Source organism: Lagenorhynchus albirostris, chromosome 14, assembly GCF_949774975.1.
Source record: "Lagenorhynchus albirostris chromosome 14, mLagAlb1.1, whole genome shotgun sequence".
Lineage (NCBI taxonomy): Eukaryota > Metazoa > Chordata > Mammalia > Artiodactyla > Delphinidae > Lagenorhynchus > Lagenorhynchus albirostris.
The window spans coordinates 61,255,496-61,275,906 of NC_083108.1; the positions used below are offsets into that span (position 1 = coordinate 61,255,496).

A 20,411-nucleotide genomic window follows, 5' to 3' on the forward strand; every position below is an offset into this window, starting at 1 on the left:
CTTCTTAGGTGTACATGAAATATTCTCCAGAATAGACCATAGAACTAATATCAATACAATTAAAAGGATTAAAACCATACAAAGTATTTTTACTACCACAGTAGAATTTAATTAGAAGTCAACAGCAGAAGAAAATTTGGGAAATCCACAAATATTTGGAAATTAAACCAAAAAAGATTTTAATAACTTGTAGGTCAAAGAAGAAATCACAAGGAAGATCGGAAAATATTTTGCACTGAATGAAAATCAGAACACATCAGGATGTATGGGATGAAGCCAAAGCATTGCTTAGAGGAATATTTTTGGCTGTAAACACCTATATTGGGAAGGAAAACAAAGATCTCAAGTCAATAACCTAAGATTCCACTTAAATAATGAGGGGGTGGGAGAACTAAACGCAAAGTAAGAAGGATGGAAATAAAAATTAGAGGGGAAAATAAATGAAATAGAAAACAGAGAAACAATAGAGAATATCAGTGAAATAAATCCTTTATAAACATCAACAAAATTGACACACTTGACCAAGAAAAAAAGAAAAGACAAGTTACCAAAATGAGGAATGAAAGGAATTTACTATCAAATTTACAATATATAAATGGATTATAAGGGAATAATATGAACAATTTTATGTCAACAAATCAGACAAATGAAATGGACCAATTCCTACAAAGACAAAAGGACCCCAAATACTGAAACACTCAAGAAGAATTAGAGAATCTGAATAGTAAAGAAATTGAATTAATACTTAAAAATCTTCCACAAAGAAAAACTCAGGCCCAGATGACTTCACTGGTGATTTCTATCAAATATATAAAGAAGAAATAATGCCAGTCCTTCACAAACTCTTACAGAACACAAAGGAGGGACTACCCTGGTGGTCCAGTGGTTAAAACTCTGAGCTCACAATGCAGGGGGCCTGGGTTTGATACCTGGTCAGGGAACTAGATCCCACATGCTGCAACGAAGATCTGGTGCAGCCAAATAAATAAATATTTTTTATAAAAAGAACACAGAGGAGGAGGGAATACTTCCCAGCTCATTCTTTGAGGCCAGTATTTCCCTGATACCACCCAAAGCCAGGAAAAGACATCACAAGAAAAGAAAACTACAGACCAATATCTCTTATGAATATAGAGATTAAAATCCTCAACAAAATACTAGTAGACAGAATCTAGCAGCATATAAAAAGGATTATACACCATGATTAAGTAGGATTTATTCCAGTAATGCAAGGAAGGTTTAATATCTGAAAATCAATATAACACTATTAATAGAATAAAGGAGAAAACAGCGTGAACATTTCGATAAGGTATTTAAATCCAACATCCCTTCATGATAAAACTCTCAACAAACTTGGGATAGAAGGGAAACTTCACTGTGATCAAAAAGGCATCTACAAAAACCTACAGCTAACATTATGCTTGTTGAAAGAATATTGAGAATAAGGCACTGATGTTCACTCTTGCTACTTAGGTTCTAGCCAGTGTAATCATGCAAGAAAAAGAAATAAAAGGCGTTCAGATTGGAAAAGAATAAGTGAAACTGTCTTACTTGCAGATAACTATATATAGAAAATTCTAAAAACTCCATCAAAAAACTATGAGTTCAGCGAAGTTACATAATACATGATCAATGTACAAAAAACAGTTATATTTCTGTGTGCTAGTACTGAACAATTCAAAAATGATCTTAATAAACAACTAATGTTGGAGCATTAGTATTGTTGGTTGTTCAGTGTGCTAGTACTGAACAATTCAAAAATGATCTTAAGAAAAAAAATAATAAAATGCCTAGGAATAAATCTAACAAAAAAGTATAGGTTTTGTACACTTAAAACTATAAAATATTGCTGAGGGAAATTAAAGATCTAAGTAGGGCTTCCCTGGTGGTGCAGTGGTTGAGAGTCCGCCTGCTGATGCAGGGGACACGGGTTCGTGCCCTGGTCTGGGAAGATCCCACATGCCACGGAGCGGCTGGGCCCGTGAGCCATGGCCGCTGAGCCTGCACGTCCGGAGCCTGTGCTCCGCAACGGGAGAGGCCACAACAGTGAGAGGCCCGCGTACCGAAAAAAACAAACAAACAAAAACAAATAGTACACATGGAGCTGGGATTTGAACTCAATGACGTGAATTTTGAATCGTTCTCTTACCTCTCATGACTGTGCTTTTCTATCTGTAAAAGGAAGTTCTTGCCACTTTTAGACATATTCTATGAATTTACTTGATCAACATTTTAGCTTTATTGGTATTGGGACAATTTTCAATGTGTCCAACACTCGGGTTGGATATCATCAAAGAATCAGGAGAAAGGGAGCAGGAGAAAAGTTTCAGCGCTCTTCAGCAAGGGCTGTAAGGGGTCCTGCTTAAAGTCTGTATGACATCACAGTCTTGTTCAACAAACCCCAGACTGCTAGAACCTGTAGAAAATTGAAAAGGATTAAGTAGGGACAGATAAAATGAAGACTTTAAACAGATTTTAAGCTCATGGGATTTGTTATCTCAGAAATAGTACAGCTTCTACTGACATAAAACTTTCTTAAAAAAATTAAATTAGGTACATTTATTAATATCCTAATGGAAACAAGGGACACTCACTGTTCTGAAGGGTATTCTTAATCTTTTGTGGGTCCTCCTGCCCTCTGCCCTCCTTATTTTCAGAGTTCTGAGGAACATGGTCGAAGTCTGACCTGAGACATTAGGGGATGTGACAAAAGATGTGCTTTCTCTGCACGAGGGTATATAGGTATTTAGGGGCTCTTAACATACTATCAAAAATTTTAATTGTAATACAGACTACACTTATGTGGATAAAGAAACATGTATGTAGGGCTTCCCTGGTGGCGCAGTGGTTAAGAATCCACCTGCCAACGCAGAGGACAGGGGTTCGAGCCCTGGTCCGGAAAGATCCCACATTCCGCGGAGCAACTAAGCCCGCGAGCCACGGCTACCGAGCCTGCGCTCTAGAGCCAGCAAGCCGCAACTACTCCGCGCGCCCGGAGCCCGTGCTCCGCAACAAGAGAAGCCACCACAATGAGAAGCCCACGCACTGCAAAGAAGAGTAGCCCCCACTCGCTGCAACTAGAGAAAGCCCACGTGCAGCAACAAAGACCCAACACAGCCAAAAATACATAAAAATAAAATTTTTTAAAAAAGAAACATATATGTAGATTTGCAAAGAGGAGTTAACTGGATTCTTTTTTCAGCAATACTTTGCAAATAATAGATCTTAAATATACAACACATGTTGGCAAAATAAATAACAGTTGTTTGCTGTTTCTTCAATGATCATATTGTAATGTCAATGGGAGGTTGTCACCCTGAGTGTGAGAATTTCTAGCTACAAACTGTTGCATGTGTAGCAAATAGGGATCTGCACAAAATAGATTTTAAAAATCACTAAATATACGTAAAGGAGTAGCCAACTAAATATTCCATGTATAATTTCTTCTCCTTTATTTTAAAGGGAATATTTATGGAACCCACATATCTGTTTATTTTTTTGGCCGCAGTGCACAGCTTGCAGGATCTTACTTCCCAGACCGGGGATCGAACCTAGGCCCTGGCAGGGAAAGCCCTGAGCGCTAACCACTAGACAGCCAGGGAATTCCCTCAAAACCACATATCTTGAATCTGTATTTTTTGGTACTGTTCTCATTTTTCATAAAATTCACTAGAGGTCATTCATGAAATATAAATTAAATTATATCATTATAGGTAATTTCAAATATGTAAAAGTATAATTCACAATAAGTTGTTTGTCAAACAGTATATTTTAGCTTTGTAAATATGACCATGGTTGGTATACTACATATCAATCTTCATTTGAAGTTTGCAAAGATAGCCCAACTGTTAAAAATCTATTAATGTGATATACCACCTTAAGAAATTAAAGGAGGAAAAACTGATCATCTGATAGATGCTGAAAAAGCATTAAATAAAATTCAACATTGATTAGTGATTAAAAATTACTGTTAAGAAACTAGGCAGAAAAAGAACATTATTAACTTAATGAAAGGTAATTTTCAAAAAGTAAACTTATTGGTGAAATTTTTAAAAGCATTTCTATTAAAGTGAAGAAAAGCGTAAGGAATCCCTCAATCTTTGCTTCTTTTTGCCTTTGTCCTGGAGGTTCTGCCAGAGAAATAAGAGGAGAAAAAGGGTATCATCATTCATTTGGTGAGAGGGAAGGACCAAAGAAGGATTTCTAGAGAATGGAGGACCAGAAGACACACTGTGGGTTTCACCTTCAAGCTGTGTCACAGGCTTTCTGGACACCTGCCCACAGCTGCCTTCCCTTTAACTCTGTGCTTTCTCTTCTGCTTCTTAAGCCCCTGTCCCTCCCCACACCTAATATCCAACCCATCACCCAGCCAGCAGTCCTGCTTGTGGCTTGCTTCTCCTTTCAGCAGCTCAGGGAAAACTCCGAGGGCCAAGAACTGCCTCATCCCGAGACGCCGTCCCTCACTGTGGATCCTGAGCATTTCAGCTCCATGCACCTGCAGACCTGGCCTCTTTCTCTCTTCCATCTCAGCAAGGACTTAGGATCAGAATTTGCTTCCTCTTTAAGCTTTATCTTTAGCTATTAAAAACATATGAACTTGCAATTTATGCTTCCTTTACCCTACTTGAGATGTTGCTTTTCGATATCTGGCATCTTTCCTGTGGATGATGGTAGGATGAAGTTCTCCAGTGATGTTATCTGCCTCTCAGACTCATCTGTGGAATGAGTTTAAGTGTTTTTCATCACTCTCTGGCTTGGGTCTCAATAATAGCACTGTCTTGAAGTATGTTTTGGTCTTGGTTTCCCCCATAGTCCAAAAACATGGTGAACACACACACTCTTGACTTAGTCCACAAAATGCATATTGGGGCTTGGGACGTCTTTTCATTTACTTCTGTGTTTGGACAGATACACAAGGATTGATTATATCTTCTACAAACTTCACAATTTTCCTCTGACCTTTATTTATTCCTACATAGGAACCAAATGGATTAAATTTTTACTTCCTCCTTTGAAATTTATTCTCCTAAAGCTTGAGGAGTTTTAACCAGGAAAATACTTTAAGGCCAGTGGGATACTGAGTTAGCAAAGAAGACTAACGGAGAAGGTTTCTTTATTATTGGAAACTCAACACTGGTTATTTGACGTTTATAATGTGCATCCTGCCTGCCTCCAGAAAGATCTGAGATGGCATACAATAAAGCAGGCAGGCAGAAGGGAAAGCAGGCGAGCAGGGATTCTGTGTGGCAGTCTGGGACAGGCAAATTCAGCTACAGCAACTTAATGGCACCTTGGCTTACAAAGGCCCTGTAGTTTATACACTGAGTACTTGTCCTAGTACTTTGGAAAGGCCACCCCAGTGATAGGCTAGCTAGATATCTATAGAAGAACAACTTCTTCCTCAGCCCAGAGTTCTCATATGTGTATTGCTGTATGTGCTTTGTATCTTGTCCTTCTTTTTAGTAAATATTTTGTCTCTCTAGCTATAGAAGTTGTACCTACAGCAAGGCCGTGCACAAGGAACTGAGCTATTACAACACAAGTCAGTGAGATTCTCCTCGTGTGCTTTAGGGAAGGAAAGAACAGTTGGAGCATTAGTATTGTTGGTATGTCACGTTACTCTGTCCCTTGACAGTATTTCCCCATGGCTCCTAAAATCAGGGACCAATAATTCTACTGGTACCTGTTGCAGAAGGTCATCTTTTTGAATGCGTCCCTGAGCTCTGGGCTCCGGAAAGCATATATGAAGGGGTCAATGACGGCGTTACACATGATCAACACACCGTTCACCTGGAAGAGGGACATGTAGCAGGCACAGTAGGGGTCAGCTGGGCAGAATGTCATCAAGAGGACATGAAGGACAAAGGGCGCCCAACAGAAAATGAAGACCCCGAGCAGAACAGTCAGTGTGACAGCCCCTCTCATGTTGGCTCTGGGAAGCGTGGAGGTCCTCCTGGCGTGGGAGCGGGCCAGCAGGAACATGTGCAGGTAGAGGCACAGGATGAAGGCCAGCATCAGCGGGAACAACGCTGTGAAGGCGATCACCGTGGGGACATGATGGGAAAAGGTCACAATGGTGATGCCGCTGCCCATGCAGCACGTCCAGATGACCATCAGGACGACAAGGGCACGGCGCGGGGTCACGATGCGGTGGTACCTCAGAGCGTGGAAGATTGTGATGTAGCGGTCAGCGGCGATCACAGACAGGCTGCAAATTGAGCCAAGGAGGGAGAGGATGAACAGGGAGTCCACCACGTCGTCTGCTGTGGTTTCAAAACTGCCTTGAGGCTCGAGGTAACCCATGTTTCTGAACATGATCAGGATGTTTTCCAAGATCTTGTACAGGCTGCCCAGCATATCGGAAATAGCCAAGCTGCAGATGAAAAAGTACATGGGTGACTGAAGATTCTTATTCTTGATCACAGTCAGAAGGACCATCAGATTCTCCAAAACCCCAACAATGGATATCGTGAAAAATATCTCTTCTGGCAAAACCACAGGAGGACAGTCTGAATTATTTCTTGCTGTACTGTTGATGCTTTCATACAGGTTGATAATGTGTTTCATCTCTCCTGCACGTGGTTAAGACAGGGATGTTACTGGGACTTGACAGAAAATTTGATTGATTCTTCAGAATCTTTTCTTCTCTGTAGTTCTTGCTGAAGACCTGAGGTGAAAACCACACAGTCACCTAAAAAAGTGTATGTAGGAATATCAGTTGTAAAATAGATCACAAAATAAAAACAAGCCATGTTAGCTTTGAGGAAGCTCTATTGCCTCTGCAAAATATAATGGTGGAATATTTAAATAAAACAATTTACTGGACCCTCATCTTTTTAAAAATCTTTCCTAAATATATTTTTATTTTTAATTGAAGTATAGTTGATTTACAATGTTTTGTTAGTTTCAGGTGTACAGCAAAATGATTCAGTTATATATATGTGTGTATATATATATTATTTTTCATACTCTTTTGTTTATTTTCTATATAGTAACGTATACCTGATAATCCCAAACTCCTTTTATTCCTCCCCACTTTCCCCCTTGGTCACCGTAAGTTTCTTTTCTATGTCTGTGAGCCTGTTTCTGTTTTGTAAGTTCATTTATATCATGTTTTTAGATTCCACATATAAATGATATCATATTTGTCTTCCTCTGTCTGACTTACTTCACTTTGTATGATAATCTCTAGTTCCATCCACATTGCCGCAAATGACATTATTTCATTCTTTTTTATGGCTGAGTAATATTCCATTGTATATATATACCACATCTTTTTTATCCATTCATCTGTTGATGGACACTTAGGTTGCTTCCATGTCTTGGCTATTATAAATAGTGCTGCTATGAATATTGGGGTGCATGTATCTTTTTGAATGAGAGCTTTCATCTTTTCCAGATATATGTGCAGGAGTGGGACTGCTGGATCATATGGCAACTCTATTTTTAGTTTTTTAAGGAACCTCCATACTGTTCTCCATAGTGGCTGCACCAATTCCCACCAACAGTGTAGGAGGGTTCCCTTTCCTCCACACCCTCTCCAGCATTTATTATTTGTAGACTTTTTAATGATGGCCATTCTGACTGGTGTGAGGTGACACCTCATTGTACTTTGGTTTGCATTTCTCTAATAATTAGTGACGATGAACACTTTTTCATGTGCGTGTCAGCCATCTGTATGTCTCCTTTGGAGAAATATCTACTTAGGCCTTCTGCCTATTTTTTGATTCAGTTGTTTGGGTTTTTTTTGCTATTTAGTTGTATGAACTGTTCGGTTTTTTTTTTTGGCTGCGTTAGGTCTTCGTTCCTGCACATGGGCTTTCTCTAGTTGTGGCGAGCGGGGGCTACTCTTCGCTGTGGTGCACAGGCTTCTCATTGCAGTGGCTTCTCTTGTTACAGAGCACGAGCTCTAGGGCGCGAGGGCTTCAGTAGTTGTGGTGCACGGCCTTAGGTGCTCCGCGGCATGTGGGATCTTCCCAGACCAGGGCTTAAACCTGTGTCTCCTTCATTGGCAGGTGGATTCTTAACCACTGCGCCACCAGGGAAGCCCTGTTCGTATGTTTTTGAAATTAAACCCTTGTTGGTCATATTGTTTGCAAGTATTTTCTCCCATTCTCTAGGTTGTCTTTTCATTTCGTTTATGGTTTCCTTTGCTGTGCAAAAGCTTGTAAGTTTAATTAGGTCCCATTTGTTTATTTTTGCTTTTATTTCTTTTGCCTTAGGAGACTGATCTAAGAAAGCATTGCTACAATTTATGTCAGACAATGTTTTGCCTATGTTCTCTTCTAGGAGTTTTATGGTGTCATGTCTTATATTTAAGTCTTTAAGCCTTTTTGAGTTTATTTTAGTGTATGGTGTGAAGGTGTGTTCTAACTTCATTGATTTACATGCATCTGTCCAGCTTTTCCAACACCACTTGCTAAATAGACTGTCTTTTCTCCACTGTTTTCTCCTTTGTCAAAGATTAATTGACTGTAGGTGTGTGAGTTTATTTCTAGGCTCTCTATTCTGTTCCATGGATTCATATATCTGTTTTTGTGCCAATACCACATTTTTTATTACTGTAGCTTTATAGCATTGTCTGAAGTCTGGGAGTGTTATGCTGTAAGCTTTGTTCTTTTTCCTCAGGATTGCTTTGGCAATTCTGGGTCTTTTGGGGTTCCATATAAATTTTAGGAATATTTCTCTAGTTCAGTGAAAAATGTCATGGGTAATTTGATAGGGATTGCATTAAATCTGTAGATTGCTTTGGGTAGTATGACCATTTTAACAATACTAATTCTTCCAATTCAGGAGCATGGGATATCTTTCTATTTCTTTGAGTCATCTTTAGTTTCCTTTATCAATGTTTTATAGTTCTCAGCTTGTAAGTCTTTCACCTCCTTGGTCAGGTTTAGTCCTAGGTATTTTATTTTATTTTATTTTATTTTGGACACATATTTAAAAGGGATTTTTTAAAAGTTTCTCTTTCTGATATTTCATTGTTAGTGTAAAGAAATGCAACAGATTTCTGTTTGTTAATCTTGTATCCTGCTACCTTTCTGAATTCACTTATCAGTTCTAATAGTTTTTGTGTGGAGTATTTAGGTTTTCTTTACAGAGTGTCCTGTCATCTGCATATAATGACAATTTTACCTCTTCCCTTCCAATTTGGATATTTTTAATTTCTTTTTCTTGTCTAATTGTTGTGGCTAGGATTTCCAATACTATGTTGAATAGGAGTGCTGAGAGAGAGCATCTTTGTCTTGTTCCATAATTTGGTGGGAAGGCTTTCAGCTTTTCACCATTGAGTATTATGTTGGCTGTGGGTTTGTCATAAATAGCTTTTATTATGTTGAGGTATGTACCCTCTGCACCCACTTTGGCAAGAGTTTTTCTCATGAATGGATGATGAATTTTATCAAATGCCTTTTCTGCATCTATTGAGATGATCATGTGGTTTTTGTCTTTTGTTGATGTGGTGTATCACATTAATTGATTTGTGTGTGTTGAGCCATCCTTGTGACCCTTGGGATGAATCCAGCTTGATTGTGGTGTATGATCCTTTTTATGTGTTGTTGGATTCAGTTTGCTAATATTTTGTTGAAGATTTTTGTGTCTGTATTCATCAAAGATATTGGCTTGTAATTTTCTTTTTTGGTAGTCTCTTTGTCTGGTTTTGGTATCAGGGTGATGGTGGCTTCATAGAATGACTTTGGGAGGGTGCCCTCCTCTTCAGTCTTTTGGAAGAGTTTGACAAGGATCAGTATAAGTTCTTCTTTGTTTGTTTGGTAGGCTTCCCCAGTGAAGCCATCTGGTTCTGGACTTTTGTTTACATGGAGGTTTCTTTTTTTGCGTTATGCGGGCCTCTCACTGTTGTGGCCTCCCCCACTGCGGAGCACAGGCTCCGGACACGCAGGCTCAGCGGCCATGGCTCACAGGCCCAGCCGCTCCACGGCATGTGGGATCTTCCCGGACCGGGGCACGAACCTGTGTCCCCTGCATCAGCAGGCGGACTCTCAACCACTGTGCCACCAGGGAAGCCCTACAGGGAGTTTTTTTTTTTTTAATTACAGATTTTATTTCACTTCTAGTTATTGGTCTGTTCAAATTATCTATTTCTTGATTCAGTTTTGGTGGGCTGTATGTTTCTAGAAACTTGTCCATTTCTTCTAGGTTGTCCAATTTGTTGGCATATAACTCTTCACAGTATTCTTTTTTGTTTTTTTGTATTTCTGCCATATTTGTTGTTATTTCTCCTCTTTCATTTGTTATCTTGTTTATTTGGGTCCACTATTTTCTTCTTGGTGAGCCTGGCCAGAGGCTTGTCAATTTTGTTTATCTTTTCAAAAAACCACCTCTTGGTTTTATTGATCTTTTCTGTTGTTTTGATCTCTTATTTATTTCCTCTCCAATATTTATTATTTCATTTCTTCTGCTGACTTTGGGTTTTGTTTGTTCTTCTTTTTCTAATTCTTTTAGGTGGTCATTTAAGTTGTTTATTTTAGATTTTTATTGTTTTTTGAGGAAGGCCTGTATTGCTATGAGCTTCCCTCTTAGGATGGCTTTTGCTGCATCCCATAGATTTGGTATGGTTGTGTTTCCATTATCATTTGTCTCAAGGTATTTCTTTATTTCCTCTTTGATTTCATCATTGACCCATTGGTTTTTTGGTAGCATGTTGTTTAGTCTCCATGTAATTTTTTTTCCTCATTTCTCTTTCTGTGGTTGATTTCTTGTTTCATGCTAGTGTGGTCAGAAAAGACTCTTGAAACAATTTCTAGCCTCTTAAATTTGTTGAGGCTTTTTTGTGTCCTAGTATGTCATCTATCCTAGAGAATGTTCCATGTGGACTTGAAAAGAATGTGTATTATGGTTGTTTTTTGTTTTTGTTTTTATTTTTTGGATGTAGTGTCCTGAAGATGTCAATTAAGTCTAACTGTTCTGTTGTATCCTTTAGGATCTCTGTTGCCTTACTGATTTTCTGACTGGAAGATCTGTCCATTGATGTCAGTGGGGTGTTAAAGTCTCCTACTATTATTGTATTCCCATCAGTTCCTCCCTTTGTCTGTTAGTATTTTATGTATTTAAGTGCTTCTATATTGAGTGCATATATGTTAATGAGTGTAATATCCTCTTCTTGTATTGATCCTTTTGTTATTATATAGTTGGAACCTCACCTTAACTGCTCTGTGAAAACATATTTAGTGGAATTTTGAGCCTAGAGATAAAGATTATCCTGTGCTTCTCCCCTTTCGCTCCTTATCTTTCTCCTGAATCCAATTGCATGTAAAGTGGGTTAGAACAAGTAAAGAAGTAAATATTCAGAACAGGAAAGCACACGGTCACCCTTCCTCAACTTGGAGGTGGTGGTGGGTTCCATGAATTGACAGGATGTTTAGGTCCTTTCTTTCCACTGCTTGCCTTTCTGGGTCACTGCCTGACCCTACAGCTTATGGAAAAGGCAAAGATGTTGATGTACTATTCCCATAGTTGATGGTGCAATATGTGTTTTCACTTCTGTTTCAAAGGGAGAACTCACAGATTTCATTTCCATATTTTAGAGTAAAAATATATTTGATTTGGTAATACTGTTTATAAATTTGTTTTCTAATTTGGTGGAGCCATAGACTACTATGGATGCTCAAATACTATTAAGAAACTACCCCAGGGCTTCCCTGGTGGCACAGTGGTTAAGAATCCACCTGCAGACAAATCCTCATGGCGGCGGTGGCGCCTGTTTGGGTGCGGCGCTGGAGTAACTGAGCTGCTAGCTTGGCGGCCGAGCGTCGAGCTCCAGCCCGGTCTCCGCGTGCCCCCCGGGCTCCGCACCCCTGATGTTGCGCGGGCACCGAGCCCGCCCGGCCTGGACAATGGTGAAGTATTTCCTGGGCCAGAGCGTGCTCTGGAGTTCCTGGGACCAAGTGTTCGCTGCCTTCTGGCAGCGGTACCCGAATCCCTATAGCAAACATGTCTTGACGGAAGACATAGTGCACCGGGAGGTGACCCCTGACCAGAAGCTCCTGTCCCGGCGACTCCTGACCAAGACGAACAGGATGCCCCGCTGGGCTGAGCGACTATTTCCTGCCAATGTTGCTCACTCAGTGTACATCCTGGAGGATTCTATTGTGGACCCACAGAACCAGACCATGACCACCTTCACCTGGAACATCAACCATGCCCGGCTGATGGTGGTAGAGGAACGATGTGTTTACCGTGTGAACTCTGATAACAGCGGCTGGACCGAAATCTGCCGGGAAGCCTGGGTCTCCTCTAGCTTGTTCGGCGTCTCCAGAGCTGTCCAGGAATTTGGTCTCGCCCAGTTCAAAAGCAACGTGACCAAGACTATGAAGGGTTTTGAATACATCTTGGCCAAGCTGCAAGGTGAGGCCCCTCCCAAAACCCTTGTTGAAACAGCCAAGGAAGCCAAGGAGAAGGCCAAGGAAACGGCACTGACAGCTACAGAGAAGGCCAAGGACCTTGCCAGCAAGGCAGCCACCAAGAAGCAGCAGCAGCAGCAGCAGCAGTTTATGTAGCCAGCCCAGGCCCTGGGGCCGCAGCACAGCAGACCACTTGCTCCAGTCCCTGTGCTCTTTCCTCCTTGTGCTTTATTATTAAAAGTCAGCTTCCAGCCCTGTCTACTGTCTGGGTGGTGGGCTGGGGGTGGGTGTGTTGTTTGGCCTCTCCAGCACACCAGGCCGTTACCCATGTCTGAGCTGGGCCTGCTTATTCCTGCATCAGGTGGCTGAAGATAGAGGTACAGTGACTTGCGTAGGGTCACGTCCAGGTGAAGTGGTCATAAACGCTAGACTGTAAGCTCCATGAGGGCAGGGACCTTTGTTTTATTTTCTGATGTGTCCCAAGTACCTGAAACAAAATCTTGCACATAACAGACACTCAATAAATACTTGTTGAATTCAAAAAAAAAAGAATCCACCTGCCAACGCAGGGGACACGGGTTTGAGCCCTGGTCCAGGCAGATCCCACATGCCACGGAGGAACTAAGCCCGTGCACCACAACTACTGAAGCCCGTGTGCCATGCTCCGCAATAAGAGAAGCCACTGCAATGAGAAGCCTGCACACCGCAAGGAAGACCCAACGCAGCCAAAAATAAAACTAAATAAAATAAATTAAAAAAAAAAAAGAAACTACCCCAGTTTAACATTCAATATAAGAGGTAAAGTTAAATTATTCTTCATAATAGGAGAATATAATGGGTGTTTTAAAAGTTTTGGCTATTTCTTTAAAAAAAGGAATGTGTCTGGTAAACATTAAAAGCAAAACAACATTAACTATTTATAAGATCTTTAGTAGAAAATGAAAACAATCCAGTTTGTGCTCTTTATCACCTAACAAAATATTATAACTTCATTTTTCAGATTCTATGGGAAAAAAGTACCAAATGGGTGATTCTTTTCCAAATTAATAGTGGAACTCTTACATTCCTTGAGACAGCAACCATCTTTACTTTTCCCACTTGTCTCTGAAAATGCCTTTTAGACCACTGAGGTCTGGACTTCAGTGAGCGCTGAATCATGGCTTCAATGCCACTGCCAGGGAGGGTGGTGCTCCCCAGAGTGCTTTCAGTCGGTGAAAACAATTGCTAAAATGATGGCCAAACAAAGCATTTTAGAAAATGACACCAAAAATTATTATCCCGCAATAAAGAGAGGATCAATGTATTCTTAAACCAGCAGGTGTTTTGGTTTTGATTGTGTTTTTTTGTTTTTCTTTTTGCTTCCTGCTGATTCTGGCCTTGCTATGAGTGTGAGGTTGTCAACTGATTAGCTCTTGTGCACACCCCCAAGGAGGTCACACTCAGTGTGGAGCTTGACGGTGGCCAAGTCTTGGTTTGTAGAGTGATCTTTTACATTTCAATCCTTCTTACATTATTTTTCACCTCCAGGATTAATTCCTTGTCTGAAGACCAAGCTCTTTGATCTTGAGCGTCAGTAACCAGGGTCTAGAAGTCTCCATCTCTGTCTATGGTGTTGCCCTGGGAGTCATTGAGGGGGAAGGGGCATAATGGAGGAGGACCAGAATCTGACCCAGCAACAACTTTTGTTCACTCATTTGGCTTGAGGGGTAGGTTTTGGGCACAAAGAAGAGAATTGGGAGCAACAATAATCACATAAGGACCACAAAAAGCAAAACTGACTTCTGGTTTGGGGCTGGGTCTTGAGGAACACAAGTCACCAGAGTTAATGGCATCACAGGGCAAATGAATGTGGCTCCAACAACTGTTATGCGGCATACCTGGGCCGATGTTGTTTGCAAAAGCAAAGGGAGCACGGGCAACTGTAAAATGAGATTTTTATACTGATTATTGTCTTTGACCAGAAAATGTAAAAAATCTAATTTTCATATTTTTGCAGGGCTCTAAGAGAAAGGTGAAGGCTTTATTATTTGTTATTAAATTCCTGTTATGTGCCAACCGGTACAATGCCACGTGCTGTGCATGGCATCTTATTTTAATCCTCTTGTCAACAGTATAAGGTAGTCTTATTTTCCCCAATTTGCATCTGAGGAATTGAGGCAGAAAGGCCAAGATACTGGCTTGAAGTTCCATAAGCTATAAGAGGCAGAGTTGGAATTTAAATCAAGGTCTGTTTGGCTCCAGAGATGAGTATCTGCTAAAAGAAATCACTTAATCTTAGTGCTTCTATAAATATTTATCTGATAAGGAATTTTTATTGGCTTTAGTAGAAATGAAAATAAAATAACTTAAAAACCTTAAACCTGTACATATGACCAAGTCAGGATTGTTTTTCCAATTCTCTCTCAAAGATTATTAAAGAAATTCAGAGAAGAGCAAGGCCCCGCAATCCCCTCCTTTAGTTGAGAAGGGAGAGTGATGGCGCGAGGCCTTGAGTAGAAGGGCTGCAGGCATCATGGAGATGGTGGGCAGTTTGAGGGGCTCCCCTGAACCTTTCTGGAGACAAGTCAGCAACACTGTGCCCGTGTTCTCTGTGCTCCTGGGGGTTGTTGTATGGCTCTTTGGGAGAACAGCTGGGAAGGAGGGTAACATGGCTTATTTTTCTGTTGAGTGGATAAGTGGTTTTTGTTATAGGGCTTCCAGGCTTTTCCAGCTGATGGAGTTTTAGAACCTAGGCTTCAGAGAGAGCCAGTGAGGAACTGAGGTCTGGGTTCCCAGGAAAGGTTTTTCCCAGAAACTTTTCAAACCCCCTCCTCTTGGGTTTTTAGGGAGGCTTCATTACACAGGCACAGTTGATTGAATCACTGGCCATTGGTGATTGACTCAACCTCCAGCCCCTCAGGGGTGGAGTTGGGTTCCCTGGCAACTAGCCCCCATCCTTAGGTTACCAGCTTTCTAAAAGTCACCTCATTAACATAACAGAAGACAACTTGATTGTTCTCCCCACTTAGAGAATTCCAGCTGTCTTATGAGCTCTGTGCCAGAAAAGAGGAGGAAGACCAAATGCATGTCTCTTATTATAAATCACAATGCCACAGGGCTGCTGTCTGCATCCCAGGTCTGTGCTGCCCTCTGTTTTCACTAGATGCATGTAACATTTTTATTTCATTTTTGAATAGGTACTGCAGTCATATATATTTATATACGTATATTTGTGTATGTGTAGATATGCATAAATAGTAAAAAGTCTCCCTCCCAACCCTCTATCCTGTGTGCCATTACCACTCCTCAAAGAGGTGATCTATCTTCTGGAGTTTCTTTATGCCCATAAAAGAAAATAGGAGTATGTGCATCTTCTCCCAGGTATTAGTTAGGGTGAAGGGGAGAGGCAACAAGAGCAACAGGGGAGCCTTCAGGCTGTGAGGCAGGTCTGCCTCCTGGGGGCAAATAAGAGGAAGAAAGGGGGAGTCTCAGACCACAGCACAGATCTGGGAAGTTTTGACCTGGCCAGTGGGGAGTCCTTGAGCCAGCTGCCAATTAGAGGAATCCTAGCTCCAACAGAAATAGACTGTGCCCAGTCATGGACTGGGGGCAGCCTGGAGGAAATAGGACCTCAGTAGGAACATGGTGGGATCCAGACACAGAGCGCTGGGCACCAGTCAGCCCTACTTCCCACAGCAGATCTGAGAGGCCCATTTCCATGGCCAGCATGATCCCCTGCCCTTTGTGTTCAACAGGCAGTGTATTGTACATAGTGTTTTGTACCTTGTTTCATCTTGGAGACTTCCCACAAAGTAGATGGATCACTTTCTCATTCTTTCTCCTCCTCCTCCTTCTTCCTTTTTTAAAAAACCACTACATGGTATTCCATTGGGTGGATATGTCCTAAGTTATTTAATCTGTGTGTATTGATAGTCACTTGTGTTGTTTCAGACATTTTGCTGTATAAAGGATGCTGTAATGAGTAATCATGTAAGTATATAATTTCTCATGTGCATAATGAATTGGATAAGTTCACAGAAAAGGAATTGTTGAGTGAAAGTGTATATGCATCACTGGTCTTCATAGATATTGTCGAACTGCCTTCCAGAGGGGTTGTGTCAATTTACATCCTCACCAGCAGAGCACTTTCCCCCCATAGCCTCCTAAATACAGGGTTATCAAACTTTTTGATCATTGCCAACAAAACACCTGGTAGGTTTTGGTCTACATACTTGCCATGCATGTTGTTACCTCCCTCTGTGTTACTCTGATATCCCATCTCGGGCAGACTCTCCACTGCTCTTGTGCTCTCAGGGCATTTGAGACTTTCTGATCTTACTTCCTACTTCTGTCTCAGTGCCGACAAACACACCAGACCCATCCTCCCTCGACATGTGGCTGAAAGAGCCACCCAGAATTTCCTGTTTGGGTACAAACTGTCCTTATAACTGATTTCTATTTCTTGGTCTTAAATTCAAAAACAGAAGAAAAAGAGTGGAAAAAATGAGTAGTGAAATAAGCTAAAGATGATCCAGTAAAAAAAGGAAAGATGAAAAATAGGGGGGAGGGGGAAGGGTAAGCTGGGACAAAGTGAGAGAGTGGCATGGACATATATACACTACCAAATGTAAAATAGATAGCTAGTGGGAAGCAGCCACATAGCACGGGGAGATCAGCTTGGTGCTTTGTGACCACCTAGAAGGGTGGGATAGGGAGGGTGGGACGGAGGGAGACACAAGAGGGAAGAGATATGGGGATAAATGAATATATATAGCTGATTCACTTTGTTATAAAGCAGAAACTAACACACCATTGTAAAGCAATTGTACTCCAATAAGATGTTAAATAAAAAAAAAAGAAAGAAAGAAAAATAGGAAACAACAGTAAAATCTTAAAAACCAACATGCAGGAACAGGTTAGGGTTTACATACATTTAAAGTAGCTGAATGGTAGACTTTGTCTTGAATGGACCAGTTTACCTTAGTGTCGGGTTGTGGGGGGGTCAGTGTCCTCCGGCATGTTCTAAGTATTTTGAATATTACTCTGATTGCATGTTAAGATGAAGTCCACTGAAATGTTGGAAGCCACGCTTCCGAAAGGGAAGAGTTATTTGGATTTTCACCAGAGCTTAGTGGCTCTGGCTGAAACTTAAACCATGGAGGGTGAAGCACAGGAATGGGGCAGGGTGGAGGATGTGGGTTGGTCCGGGAGCTTCCTGCTTCCCCTCGAGCAGACTCCCCAACCTCCCTGCTCCCCAGCACCCAACTCCACTCAGCACTGGCACTCCTGGCAGGAGTCTGTGTGATGGTTGGAATGTGTGTAACCTATCAGCTGTCTTACCAAGGCACTTGCCTGCTTGCCCCAAGGAGCTGAGCACCTGCCAGTCCACACCTTCAATCCCAGGTGTTTGACTTGAATAGAGCAGAACACTTTGAAGGACTTCTCATAAAAGTAATTGAACTAGTGAACAAATTGAAAAGATTCTGCTTTTTGTGAGGGACTTTGTAAGTGATGGGAATCTTCAGTCTGTGTGGGGGGTACCCCTTTCCCCTGGCACCTTTCTACTTCAGTGACTGTGCCTTTTATCTTCATTTGCATTGTATAATGTAACTGGAGAAAAATCAATACTCAATTAATTAGTTGTGTGTATAAAACTCAAAATCTCCTATTTTGTTAGTAATTCAATTGAGTTTTCCCTGGCCAGCGAGACAACACATTTATATCAAACTCCAAAGTACATAAAAATGGTAAGGACAGCCAAGTGACAGTTGAGACTAGGTGAGATTACTGTTACCTTAAAGGGGAGGAGGGGGAAGCAAAAGCTATGATAATTAATATAAAGCCCCCTTTTTTTCAACTGATGGGAAAGACAAGCAAAAAATATCTCTTAGTGAAAACATTCTCAGCAGCATACCTGACAAGCTTAGGTGTCTCCAAGGCCCTTCTGCTTCAGCAACTCAATTCTGCTGCTCATTGTAAATACTGATAGGGCTCTAAAGTAAAGTTAGCAAATCAAGGAGCTTCAACATGGAAGTTCTCTACGCTTCAGGTGATTCTAAGGGAAGAAAATGCACACTGGGAAAGAATCACTTCTCTGACTCTTAGTAACAGTCCTAGCATTCTTCAGATTCCTCACTACCCCACACACCTGCAGTGTAACATGCATCACTTTGGGCCATCTGTCAATCATACAAATAAATTAATTCCAGAAGGCTGCAAAGAATTAAACCAAGGAATAAATCAGGCTAAGCCTTCACAAACCACTCCACAGCAATCAACAGTCTTCGTGTCTAAAAAGCATCAGCTCAGTGTCAGTGGAAAGGCTGAATCACTGAAGTGGAGGGGCTGAGTTTGTAGGATATTTAGATCTGCCACCTTGTTTAACTATATTCCAGAGAAATGGTGCACTTTTCTGGCAAGAGAGCTAGATATGTTCATAAGAATACAGTTGAAGACGCTCACCAGAGAAATAATCATCGAAATCAAGAAAAAGCATCAAAGAAATAGATATCCTTAAGCCTTGTCATATTCAGCTCCCCCACATGCACATGGGGACAAGACTACTTAGTTCAGAGCTCTTGCGTTACGTTTGGGTTATATATGACACTACATGTAAATAGTGCACTACGTGCACTACATGCATGCCCAGAGCCAGGCATGCAGTGTGGGCTCCATAAAGGAGTTCTCACTGTCTACAGAATAAAATCCCATTTTTAAGGCACTTGGCATTTACGGCTGTCTACAATCTGTCCCAGGCTAACGTTTTCTTGCCATGTTTCCCAGTATTCTATGTAGAACCCACCTTCCAGCCCAGTTTTCTTATCATCTCCAGGAAGCTTAGCACATTTTTACTTCGACATTTTTACTATTGTCTTCCCTCTAGAATTCTGCAATCTCTCCTCTAAATCTTACTTTCGTTTTAGCCCCAAGTCAAGACCAAACGTCTAGAGTGTCTCTGCCTACCACTCAACCCAGGTGGCCTTTCTGCTCTCACGTCCTGAAGCGTGTTTTGTTCTTGCCTTGCATTTGTCATGTGGCACCCTGTGCCCGTTTGAAAGGTCAGCTTCCGGTGTTTGTGTTGTGTCTCCTGAGCAGCAGGTAACCCCCTGGGTCGGGGGCTGGTAGGTTCTCCCTCCTCCTCTCTGATCCACTTCAGTAACTCACTGAAGTGCCCAGTAACTATTTTTGATGTGTTAGAATGTGAACATCATCAATTGAATAATCAACAGTTTGTGTTTCTAGAAAGATATCTTTGGGGGAGGTATATAAAATGTGCAAGAAACAGAGTTAGTGGTTTTATTTTTTCATTGGCAGACCAAATTTCAGTTCGAATTTTGTGGGAAAATGAATGCTTCTGCTAGAGATTTTTTTGGTTTCCTCTTATTTGAAGTAGCGCCTGTAAAATGAACAGCCTCACTCTCCTCGTAGAAAGGGTGAGGGACCAGCTTCCCTAGAGTCCAGGAAAACAGCTTTATCTGCAGGAGCACGTGCCTGGCCAAAGTTCTCCTGGGCAGTAAAAACAGAAAATAATGAGACTTTTTGTGCAGGAGAGAAAGGAAGAGGGTTTTTAGAAGGGGCAAGTGACTAGCCTTTGTCAGTAGAAAGGAGTTGAAATCAGATGTCTTACTTGTTGAAAGAAAAATTGCCCAGCCTCTGGGAATGTTTACTCAGGAAGAGAAAGAGACATTGGACAGTCCTTCTCTAGGAAGAGAGAGGTGAATGTCAAATCCAGTTTTGTCCCAGAGCTCCGGGGTGGCTAGTACTCCGGGGGCTGCTGTGATGGGGTTGAAGTGCTGAGGACCTCGGGCGGTGCTCTGACAGTCCTGGGAAGCAGGCTCCGCCCTGGTTGTCCTGGGAACCACGCCCACCAGGACCAGCACCTCTGCGAGCAGGTGGAGCAGTTCCCAACAGCGGCACCAAGTGGCAGTGAGGAGTCCAGACAGTACTAGATGGACCAATGCCAGGCTCACTGTTCAGTTTAGGAGTCCGTAAACCACTGGGGTTTTAGAACATTCAGGATAGGAGGCAGCCCAGAGGAAGATACTGGCCTGTTTTCCCTACATAGCAGGCTGG

The 20,411-nt window shown here is 41.5% G+C and overlaps 2 protein-coding genes across 4 annotated transcripts in view; one reads left to right on the plus strand and one right to left on the minus strand.

The window, feature by feature from the left end:
• Positions 1-2,142: 2,142 nt before the first annotated feature.
• The window catches only part of MC2R (melanocortin 2 receptor), a 23,619-nt gene continuing 5,350 nt past the window's right edge, over positions 2,143-20,411 (minus strand). The window contains exons 1-2 of one of the 2 annotated variants that reach the window (XM_060120968.1): positions 5,684-6,637; positions 2,402-2,416 (exon numbers count right to left, since the gene is read on the minus strand). In XM_060120968.1, the coding sequence (XP_059976951.1) occupies positions 2,410-2,416; positions 5,684-6,567 (891 nt within the window). In that variant the 5' untranslated portion in view covers positions 6,568-6,637 and the 3' untranslated portion in view covers positions 2,402-2,409. Of the gene's footprint in view, positions 2,417-5,683; positions 6,638-20,411 lie in introns of those variants that run through there. The other variant, XR_009534697.1, reaches the window with a different exon arrangement.
• Positions 11,677-12,885, plus strand: LOC132503852 (PRELI domain-containing protein 1, mitochondrial-like). Of its 2 annotated transcripts, XM_060120693.1 has the most exons (2): positions 11,677-12,170; positions 12,285-12,885. In XM_060120693.1, the coding sequence occupies exons 1-2, from the start codon at positions 11,817-11,819 to the stop codon at positions 12,513-12,515; spliced, it is 585 nt and encodes a 194-aa protein (XP_059976676.1). In that variant the 5' UTR covers positions 11,677-11,816; the 3' UTR covers positions 12,516-12,885. The 2 variants fall into 2 exon arrangements, with proteins under 2 accessions (XP_059976676.1, XP_059976675.1); XM_060120692.1 differs by having other exon boundaries at positions 11,680-12,870.

Excerpts from the sequence above, each read along its gene's own strand:
- LOC132503852 (XM_060120692.1), top strand. The coding sequence starts at position 11,817 with ATGTTGCGCGGGCACCGAGCCCGCCCGGCCTGGACAATGGTGAAGTAT.